Raw genomic sequence first — 10,644 nt, 5'->3', positions numbered from 1 at the left:
TGTCTACATTTTTGTGTCTGAAGTTTGGCAAAATTATTTTGGTTGTTTGGACTCGTATTTTCAAGTTTTCAAAATATTATGATTGCCCTGTATTTAACTCCGTTAGAAGTAACTAGAGGTCACCATTTAACTGTTTTATAAAAAAATAAAAAAAAAATTCGTGCCCAAAGGGGGGCGCACCCTCGTTTGAAACACCCCCCGAAGGCATTTTCAGTGTTTTTCCAAATTGGTCATTCTCATCTATGTGCATTTATACTGATGATCATAAATTACACTGAGGTGGACTCTTGGAGGCTGAATACAAATCAACACTTTTCAGATTAAATGCGACAATATTTTTGTTCCACACGGTCCTGTCAAAGTGTGTGATTGCAAGGTCACAAAATGTAAAACAGGTCTAGAACTTTTTAATCCAATCACTAAATGGCTTAAAATAAATCAAATTAACTACTGTATAACGTAATAAAGAGAGCAGAGTGGGAAAGCTTTCGGGCGTTTCGCCGTGGTCGTGACGTCACGCGGCGTGTCATCGAAGGGCAGTCGCAGTGCGATGCCGAGTCGGTGTCGGTGGTTCGGTTCCGGCCGTGCGCGAGGATGTAACCTTGCCTTCCTTCCAGTTGCAAGTGTCAGCGAGCGACGCCAAGCGCACAGCGCCAGTTTGATGAGACAAGTGAGTGCGTGGCGACACTTTTTATTTTTACGCCCTGAGGGGGGGGGGGGGGGGGGGCCGCCGTTAAGGAACGGGGACGAAACTTTGCGCCGCTGCCTCATACATTTTATTTCCTAAACATGACGCACGTTGTGGTTTGGATTGCGTTCGCCGTTCGAAAGTTTGTCACGCGTGTGATATACTGTGCTGTATCGAGATATAAATATCTGGCGGTAGATTGTCCACAGGACAATTAGAAGTCAAGCAAAAAATGGCCTTCATGGAAGAGTTAAAAAAAAAAAAAAAATATATATATATATATATATATATATATATATATATATATATATATATATATATGAGGAGCCACAAGTGAGCATGACAAAGACTTTATAGTACAGTAAATATGATATACAGTACGCGAAGTTGCGCACTGCACTCTTATTTTACGTGACTCGTTGATTTGTCCCGTTTCATACGCCAAAATTATGAGAATATTAGTCTCGTCCGAGTAGTAGCCCGAACAGTGGCCGACCGTGCATTTGATATCTGAGCCTTCAGTGGAGACTCTCCCGACTTAAACCACTTCTTAGCGCTATTGTGAAGCAGCAATTGTAAAAACGGAATACGACACACACACACACACACAAAATGGTTAGTGTCGGTCCTCTGGAGTAGTTCACGACCGACATTCTGCCAGTGACCAGTTCCGGGTGTAGCCCGCCTCCTGCCCTCAGTTAGCTGGGATCTGGTCCAGCATACACCTGCAACCCTTGTGGGGATAAGGAGTATAGGAAATGGATGGATGATAATAATGTTACATTGTGCCCTCACGGTGGTACAGCTGGAAAGCGTTGACCTTACAGTTCTGAGGTCCTGGGTTCGATCCCGGACCTGCCTGTGTGGAGTTTGCACGTTCTCCCCGTGCCTGCGTGGGTTTCCTCCGGGCACTCCGCTTTCCTCCCACATCCCAAAAATATGTAACATTAATTGGACACTCTAAATTGCCCCTAGTTGTTGTACACCCTTGTTTGTCTCGATCAGCCCTCCCGATTGGCTGGTGACCAGTTCAGGGTGTACCCTGCACGTTGACAGCTGGGATAGGCTCCAGCACCCCCCGTGATCCTTTTGAGGATAAGCGGCAAAGAAAATGGATGGATGTTAACATTGGCCACCATAAATCAGACCATCTGAGCTGCTTATCCTCACATTTGTCAGGAGGGTGCTGGAGCCTATCCCAATTATTGTCAGGCAAGAGGCGGGGTACACCCTCAACTGGTCACCAGCCAGTGGTTCTAAAAAAAAAAAAAATCTATCTATCTATCTATCTATCTATCTATCTATCTATCTATCTATCTATCTATCTATCTATCTATCTATCTATCTATCTATCTATCTATCTATCTATCTATCTATCTATCTATCTATCTATCTATCTATTGATACAGTGCTTGAGTCTCACCATAATAGCCAATAATAAAATAATAAAATACCAAGATTAAAATACAGTAGCGTAGTCAGAACTTGTTTAACTAAAAAGGAGGCAGAGGTTTTATTCTTAAAAAGTATTTGTTTTTGTGAGCTACCTAGCGTTGCATAGCAGTTTGAACATTGTTATTGTGCTTGAATATAGGCAAATTAGAAAAAAATGCTTAATGATTTAGCTAAAATGCATTGCAAATCTATCCATCCATTTTCTGAGTCGCTTATCCTCACAAGGTTCGCGGGGACGCAGGGGCCTATCCCAGCTATCTCCCGGCAGGAGGCGGAATACGCCCCTGAACTAGGTGACAACCAATAATTGCACATGCAAATGAAAAAAAAAATCCAAATCGTTAAATTCAAAACATTTCCAATTTAAGGATAAATTGTACTTAAATTTCTATTGTTGTTGATTTTTAAAAGTTGAATCCATTACAAAATGCACGTTTTCAACATTTATTTCAGTGTTTATTTGGCATCCAGTGGATGAATCCCGCATACCACTCGGGGCACTCCTCCCACTCTTTGGAACTCACTGAGCTCGAGTGTAAGATTATAAATAGGACGTATTACCTGCGAATGAAGGGGATTTCTCTCTCAAGTGTAAGCAAAAGAGGCACAAACTTTAAGCCGAGATGCAACTCGAGCCAAGTGAACACTAAGACGTGATGGTTTGAAATCATGCATGGCACGGAAGGTTCCCCTGCTTAAACCAGCACACGTCAAGGCCCGTCTTATGTTTGCCAATGACCGTTTGGATGATGCAGAGGAGTCATGAGAGAAAGTTCTGTGATCAGATGAGACTAAAATGGAACTTTTTGGTGATAATTCCACTCAGCGTGTTTGGAGGAAGACGAATGATGAGTTCCATCCCAAGAACACCATCCCGGCTGTGAAGCATGTGGGTGGTAGCATCATGCTTTGGGGGTGTTTTTCTGCACATGGGACAGGACGACTGCACTGCATTAAGGAGAGGATGACCATGGCCATGTGTTGTGAGATTTTGGGCAACAACCTCTTTCCCTCAGTAAGAGCATTGAAGATGGGTCATGGCTGGGTCTTTCAACATGACAATGACCCGAAGCACACAACCAGGAAAACCAAGTTGTGGCTCCGTATGAAGCATATCAAGGCTCTGGCATGCCCTAGCCAGTCTCCAGACCTAAACCCAATAGAAAATCTTTGGAGGGAGCTGAAAGTCTGTGTTTCTCAGCGACAGCCGAGAAACCTGTCTGATCTAGAGAAGATCCGTGTGGAGGAGTGGGCCAAAATCCCTTCTGAAGTGTGTGCAAACCTGATGAACAACTACAAGAAACATTTGACCTCTGTAATTGCAAACATAGGCTACTGTACCAAATATTAAAATTGTTTTTCTTAGGTGTTCAAATACTTATTTGCACCTGTATCACACAAATAAATCATACATTGTGATTTCTGGATTTTTCTTTTTCAATGATCTCTCTCACAGTGGACATGCAGCTACGATGAAAATTTCAGACCCCTCCGTGATTTCTAAGTGGGAGAACTTGCAATATAGCAGGATGTTCAAATACTTATTTTCTCCGCTGTAAATATGTGCCCTGCAATTGACTGGCGACCAATCCAGTGTGCACCCCGCCTCCGGCCAACAGTTGGCTGGGATAGGCCATCCTGCGTAATTTTCAGAGTTTTGGCTTGTGAACAAGCTGGTCTGTTCCTGGCCTTGAGTACTAGGGTTAGAAATTGAAATATTCATATTAGCTGTCGTGTTGACCTCCTTCCACGTTTCCAGAATGATTGTTTTGTTTGTCTTTCCATATGTGCATATTTGTAGGTATACGGCAGGAAATGCGACGTCTTTCAAAGAGGAAACATGCAGTGTTGCTATTGGTGCTCCTTGCGGGGGGCTTCTACTTTGTTCGATATTCAGACTCAGTCAACAACGTGAGTACCCTCATTCATACACACAATCGTACAAAAAAGACAACCTGTTCAGAAGGTATCAAATTATGTTGGGAGTTGGTCTTAAATGAGCGCGGTTTTTCTTTGTCAGGACCTGAATACGTTCGAGGAGCCGGCACCGGTGAACTTAACACGGAAGTTAGAAAGGATGGTCAGTATGGAGTCGTGGGTGGAACAGGGAGACTACCTGCCTCTCAACGTGACCTATCAGCTACTTGCAGGAGTACCATCCACTCGATCTAGTAAGTTAGCTTAAGGTCTTCGACGCTATCTCTAGAGTATGTACGTAGACCAATGAAGTGGTTTTCTACTGGCGTGTAACGTTAGCGACAATTTACACTCACACATAACTTCAATGTTATGTTCAATTTTTTTGAGGAATTTCCTTTTTTTTTTTTCTTTGGGGGTTACATTTGTCACCTCAGAAGATTACAGATAGATTGTTGACTGGTCATGATGTACAGTATGTGTGTGTACACTCAAAGCGTGTGAAATAATTATTTAACGTAGTAGTAGTAGTAAGTAAATATTCTTCCAAAGGTGCCAAAGACCTGAAAATTTCACAAGAGGTTGAGAACAAAAACTAACATAAAATCAGAAGTTGAGTTGTTTGTAAAAAAAAAAAAAAAAAAAAAATGTAAAATGACACAGATAAGATATTGAATACACAAAGAAAAGCAGGTGCAAATAGGCATGTCAAACCGAGACGACATCTAAAATCTACCGATAATCAAACAGGCAGGCAATCCAGCACCTTGTCAACACAAATGAATATCAGCTGGTTCACTCCTCAAGTGATTGCCTACAAAAAGGCCTCCAGGGTGCGAGTCAAGGCACATCTCATGTTGGATAAGAACAGAGAGGTGTCTCAAAACCATTGCAAAGTAATTGTGGCAAAACATAACAACGGCACTGGTGACAGGCGCATATCGAAGCTTCTGAATCTTCCAGTGAGCACATTTGGGGCCATAGCACGAAAGTGGAAAGCCAATCATGCCCCCATGAAGTTGCGTCAATTGGGTGTTCTTTGCAAGATTTCTGACAGAAGAGCGCAAAGAATAATCTGAAGAGTTGTCCAAGGAGCACCCGAGGAGACCTTCAAAAAGATCTGGAATGTATGCACGCTCACCACGCAAGACCCCGATGCTGGGAAAAAAAAATCACATCAAAGCTTGTTTAAAGTCTTCTGAACAACATCTGGACAAGCCAGTTGAATACCGGGAGAATATACTCTGGTCGGGTGAGAGCTAAATTTCACTCTTTGGATGCCATAATGCACACCACATTTAGAGGAGAAATGGCACGGGACATCACCCTAGAAGTACCACACAAACAGTGAAGTCCGGGGGTGGGAACATGATCTTGGGGGTCTGCTTTTCAGCTTGCGTTGTTCCCAGTGTGAAATTTTCACATCAATCGCACCTTGAAGGGTCAGTGATGGTGGAGTGCAGCGGTGGTGTGATTGTGAGTGCGGCTGTTTGTCTCGACGTGCCCTGCGATTGGCTGGCAACCAGTTCAGGGTGTACCTCGCCTCCTGCCCGTTTAAAATGTTTCATGTCCTTCTCCCTAACAGGGTATCTATGTATTGGATTATCTTCGATAAAGAGGAAGAAGGGCAGCTATCTGATCCCCACGTTAGTGTCCCTCTTCTCCCAGTCGTCTCCCAAAGAGCGCTCGTCCATGGTGGTTGTCGTGCTGCTCGCAGATTTTGATGTCAGCTGGCGGATGACCACAGTGACCAAGATCAAATCGGAGTTCTCCTCGGCGCTAGAGCGAGGTCACCTCTTGGTCATTCACGTCAGTGAGGAATGGTATCCGCCCACTGCAGGTGAAGTGCAAATATTTTGTAAAAATTTATTGACAATGAGGAGTGTTTGTAGCGTCTTTTTTTTCGTTTGTTTTTTGCTTCAATAATAGAATGTACAGACAGAGAGACCGAACAAATACAGTTTCACAAGGGCCTGTTATCTGGTCCAGGCTTTACAATGCGATACAATCACACGTATCATTTGTAGACATAAAAACATCTTTTTAGTAGTTCAGTGTATGCAAGTTCTATCACTGCTAACTGAAAAGTACAGTCAGGTGCATAAATATTGGGACATAACAGAGTTTTCACGTTTTTGCCTCTAAACCCCACCAACATGGATTTCAAATGAAACAAGATTGTTTTTAATAGAAGACTACAAACTCTATTAAAACTCTATGTTGAGGGTGTTTATATCTAAATCAGCAGCTGTCTTCACTTCCTGTCTGTTCTTGGGGGCATTGCCCTTTCAATTTTGTCTTAAGTCAAATGCATGCGCAATCGGATTTCGGTCAGATGATTGACTTGGCCATTGTCTTTGCCTAAAAAAAAGAAAATAAATGGTGGCATTCGCAAGCGTGCTTTGGGTCAAGCACCATCCATTGAGTTCTGAAACAGCTGGATATCAAGAGATAACATTACCTGGAATACTTCAGAATTCATCCTGCTGTTTTTGTCAGCAGTCAAATAATGAGAAAACAAAGAAAAATGAAAACAAGCAGTTCCATTGGCAGCCTTCCACGGCCTCCTCCCCGTCACACTACTACCAACCACCATGCTTCACTGATGAGGCGGTATGCTTTGGATCGTGAACGGTTCCTTTCCTTCTTCATGCTCTTCTCTTCCCGTCCCGCGAATTTTCTTCTGGAACAGTGAAGCAGTTTGTAATTGACTGCAAAGGATTTGCAACCAAGTATTAAAACGCGAACGTTTGACTTGTGAGCATTTGTCCCACTACTTTTGATTCCTTAAAAAGTGGGAGGCACATAGTACAAACTGTTATTTCTACACTATTCGCTTTATTTGGATAAAAAAAATACCCTCAAATTTAATGTCTGCAGTTAAAGTGTATCTTGTTTCATTTTAAATCCATTGTCAAAGATGAGAATTTTGTCCATGTTCCAATAGAGTGCAGTGAAAAATTTTTTGTCCACTTCCTGATTTTTTTTTTTTTTTTTTTTTGCGTATCTAACACAAAGGTTTCAAATCACCAAACCAATTTTAGTATATGGATGTGACTGTAAATGATTGAAAAAGCTCTTCTATCTATGCGACTTTGCCCTACGTCGCATCTCATTGTACTCCTTTCGCCTCTCCTCAGTCCTCTGTGTCCCACTTCTCTCGCTAGCGTCTTTCCTTGTATGACTTCCTGTATTTTGGGGTTCCACCACCGAGTCTCCTTCTCCCCTTTCCTACCAGAAGACACACCAAGTACTCTCCTGTCTGTCTCTCTGATCACTTTGGCTGTAGTAGTCCAGTCTTCCGGAAGCTCCTCCTGTCCATCGAGAGCCTGTCTCACCTCTTTCCGAAAGGCGGCACAACATTCTTCCTTTGTCACTTTCCACCACATGGTTCTCTGCTCTACCTTTGCCTTCTTAATCTTCCTACCCACCACCAGAGTCATCCTACACACCACCATCCTATGCTGTCGAGCTACACTACCGTACAGGCAGTAACCTCCATCAGATGACATCATCTGCACAAAATATAATCCATCTGCGTGATTTTACCTCCTTCTTGCCTCTTCTGGAAAAAGGTGTTCACCACTGCCATCTCCATCCTTTTCACAAAGTCAACCACCATCTGTCCCTCCAAGTTCCTTTCCTAGATGCTGTACTTACCCATCACTTCTTCAACGCCCCCGTTTCCTTCACCAACATGTCCATTACAATCTGCACCAATCGCAACGCTCTCTGGCTGGGATGCTCAGAACTACTTCATCTAGTTCCTTCCAGAATTTCTCTTTCAACTCTAGGTCACATCCTACCTGTGGGGGCCTAGCCGCTAATCACATTATACATAACACCCTCAATTTCAAATTTCAGCCTCATCACTCGATCTGAAACACTTTTCACCTCCAAGACATGCTTAGCAAGCTCTTCCTTTAAAATAACCCCCACTCCATTTCTCTTCCCACCTACTCCACGGTAAAATAATTTGAACCCTGCTCGTAAACTTCGACCTCATTACCTTTGCACCTGCTCTCTTGGATCCACAATATATCAACCTTTCTCCTAAATGTCAACCAACTCCTGAGCTTTTCCTGTCATTGTCCCAAAAGTCCCTAGACTCAGTTGTACTTCTTCTGACGAAGCATCAGCTTTCCTCCTCTTCTTTGTCTTTGACCCACAGTAGCTGAATTTCCACCCACGGCATGGCAGGTTAATGGTGCAGGGGGTGGGCGTTGTTAACCCGGGTCGTGACCGATACAGTATGGGATTCTTTAGATTGAAAGCTCATGTTTTTTTTGGCAAAGTTTGAACCCAGATGCCCTTCCTGACTCAACATTCTGCATTTATCTGGGCTTGTGCCCCCCTCGGGCTACATTTCATCTGACCATATCATCGTGCATTTTCCACCAGCAATCGAAAGATTTCACGTTATTTTGCGAAATTTTGAAACTAAATTTCATACTTTTTGAGCCATAATTCCAAAAGGTATTGTATGCTTGGGCTTACAGCCACGCTACCCGGAGAATGCCCGATCTGGTCAGGTCTCGGAAGCTAAGCGGGTTTGGCCCTGGTTGGTACTTGGATGGGAGACCGCCTGGGAAAACCAGGTGCTGTAAGCTTCTCTCCCCGTCTAAAATGCAGAGGGGTTGCGTCGGGAAGGGCATCCGACGTAAAACTGTGCCAAAAAATATGCGTTCATCTGAGATGACATGCTGTGGCGACCCCTAACGCGACAAGCCGAAAGGAAAAGAAGAAGATTGTATGCTTGGCACCAACAGTATTGCTCTTAACACCACACCGGTGAAGTATGGTGGTGGCAGCATCACGCTTTGGGGCCGTTTATTTTCAGTTGGAATTGGATCCTTACTGATCCTTAGTCAAGGACACTAGTGGAACTTCACTTTTGAGTTATTCAGTTGAGTTGTTGAGGTGATAGGTTACATTATTTGCCCAAAAAGTTTTGAAAATCATTATTTTGAGAAAACTTAGTCTATCCTCCTGCTCCCTCACATTGATCCCTGTCGTGACAACGAGATCTGGGATTAAGCACTAAAACTACTAATAATAATTCAGGTTACCTTTGTCTAAATAGTGTCTCTTACCCCACTACAGGTCTAAAGAGGAACTACAACGATTCTCCAGAAAGAGTATCATTCCGTTCCAAGCAAAACCTGGATTATGCTTTCCTTGTGCACTACAGCTCAGGCCTGGGCAGATACTACCTTCAACTAGAGGACGACGTGTCCTCCGCAAAGAACTTTCCCACTTCTATAAAGAAGTGCATCGAGGAGCAAAAAGCCAAAAAGAGGATCTGGGCAATGCTGGAGTTTTCCAGCCTCGGCTACATCGGAAAACTCTACAAGTCAGCTCATCTACCTCTGCTGGCACGGTTTCTCTTCCTCTTCTATCAAGAAATGCCCTGCGACTGGTTGATGTCTCACTTTCGACTGCTGCTGACTCAGAAGGAACCCATCATGTTCAAGCCTTCACTATTCCAGCACATCGGGACTTTTTCCTCATTCCAGGGTACCTATAATAGACTAAAAGACAAGGACTTCGAGGAGAGTGTCTACTCCAATCCTCCGGCTGAGGTTTTCTCAGACATGTCTATCTACAAGAAACACTTCCCCAAACTGGCCTGGGATGCCGGAGAAGGATTCTTCTGGGGCCGGTCTCCAGAGAGAGGCAACTATTTGACTGTGGTATTCACAAACCCCAGAGTAGTGACGGGAATAACCGTAGAGACTGGGTCAGAGGGGAAAGACATCCTGGCCTCAGCGCAAGTGGAACTAGGACACAATGTGATCACCACTTCCAAGGAGGAGAAAACTTGCAAGGATTTCTATACATTGGGGTTCATAGAGAACGGTTGGTTTGCGATGTGGGAGGTAGACAAAAACTATGGCTCCGCCTCTTCATGTTTGAGGATTCAAGTCACAGCCGGGCAGGAGGAGTGGGTCATCATTCGGAAAATCAGGATCTCAACATAGGCCGGCTGGCCTCCACACCAAGTACTTGTGTGTCGTCAGTGTTTCCGCACAAGGTAAACCAATGGTTTGCGAGTGTGGTGTCAAATCTGGGCTCATTTATGACACAAAGCTGATATAGTTAGCTGTGACTTCTGTTGTCTGAATTTGAACAGGTGGATGCATAGCTCTATTGTACCTTTTGCCATCCAATGGAAATGTATTGAATTGTTCTGCCTGTCACAATAAGATGAATAACAAATATATATTTCAGACGAATGATTATTTTAAATAAAACAATGAAAGCTGTCGTCAGAACACTGAACACGTACTTTGACTTTTAAACTATACGAGACATTTTTTTTAACCCATACATGGGCAGGGTGGCAATTGTTTGCCTTATAAAGATAAGTCTCCTAAATAACACTTCTTTTTTCGTTTATGGTTAAGTTATATGATAGCTTTACTCATTTATAATCTCGTCCCAAAAATGGGACGCTGCCTACGAAAACGTACTTGGGTTTTCTTAGTAGATCACCCCAAAAAACAATCAGAATCATATTAAAACACTTAAATATTTTTATATACTGAGGGATTTAATGCGTGAAAATCATGTCCCAAAAATGG

At 43.3% G+C, this 10,644-nt stretch overlaps 1 protein-coding gene and 1 pseudogene across 1 annotated transcript; both read left to right on the top strand.

The window, feature by feature from the left end:
* Positions 1-31: 31 nt before the first annotated feature.
* On the top strand, positions 32-10,346 carry LOC133512305 (alpha-1,3-mannosyl-glycoprotein 4-beta-N-acetylglucosaminyltransferase C-like). The gene is made up of 5 exons (XM_061841804.1): positions 32-670; positions 3,945-4,054; positions 4,164-4,314; positions 5,646-5,900; positions 9,164-10,346. Exons 2-5 carry the CDS (start codon positions 3,959-3,961, stop codon positions 10,039-10,041), a joined length of 1,380 nt encoding a protein of 459 aa, XP_061697788.1. The 5' UTR covers positions 32-670; positions 3,945-3,958; the 3' UTR covers positions 10,042-10,346.
* Positions 8,552-8,670, top strand: LOC133497372 (5S ribosomal RNA; annotated as a pseudogene).
* Positions 10,347-10,644: the final 298 nt, after the last annotated feature.

The sequence above is a fragment of the Syngnathoides biaculeatus genome, chromosome 2, assembly GCF_019802595.1.
Source record: "Syngnathoides biaculeatus isolate LvHL_M chromosome 2, ASM1980259v1, whole genome shotgun sequence".
Classification (NCBI taxonomy): domain Eukaryota; kingdom Metazoa; phylum Chordata; class Actinopteri; order Syngnathiformes; family Syngnathidae; genus Syngnathoides; species Syngnathoides biaculeatus.
Note: the sequence above shows the minus strand (reverse complement) of the source record. Positions and strands in the feature narration are given on the sequence as shown.

Bases quoted from the DNA above. Each gene is read 5' to 3' on its own strand.
- LOC133512305 (XM_061841804.1), top strand. From the start codon at position 3,959: ATGCGACGTCTTTCAAAGAGGAAACATGCAGTGTTGCTATTGGTGCTC. The intron at 4,055-4,163 runs GTGAGTACCCTC...TTTCTTTGTCAG, and splicing joins ATTCAGACTCAGTCAACAAC to GACCTGAATACGTTCGAGGA. The intron at 5,901-9,163 runs GTGAAGTGCAAA...ACCCCACTACAG, and splicing joins ATGGTATCCGCCCACTGCAG to GTCTAAAGAGGAACTACAAC.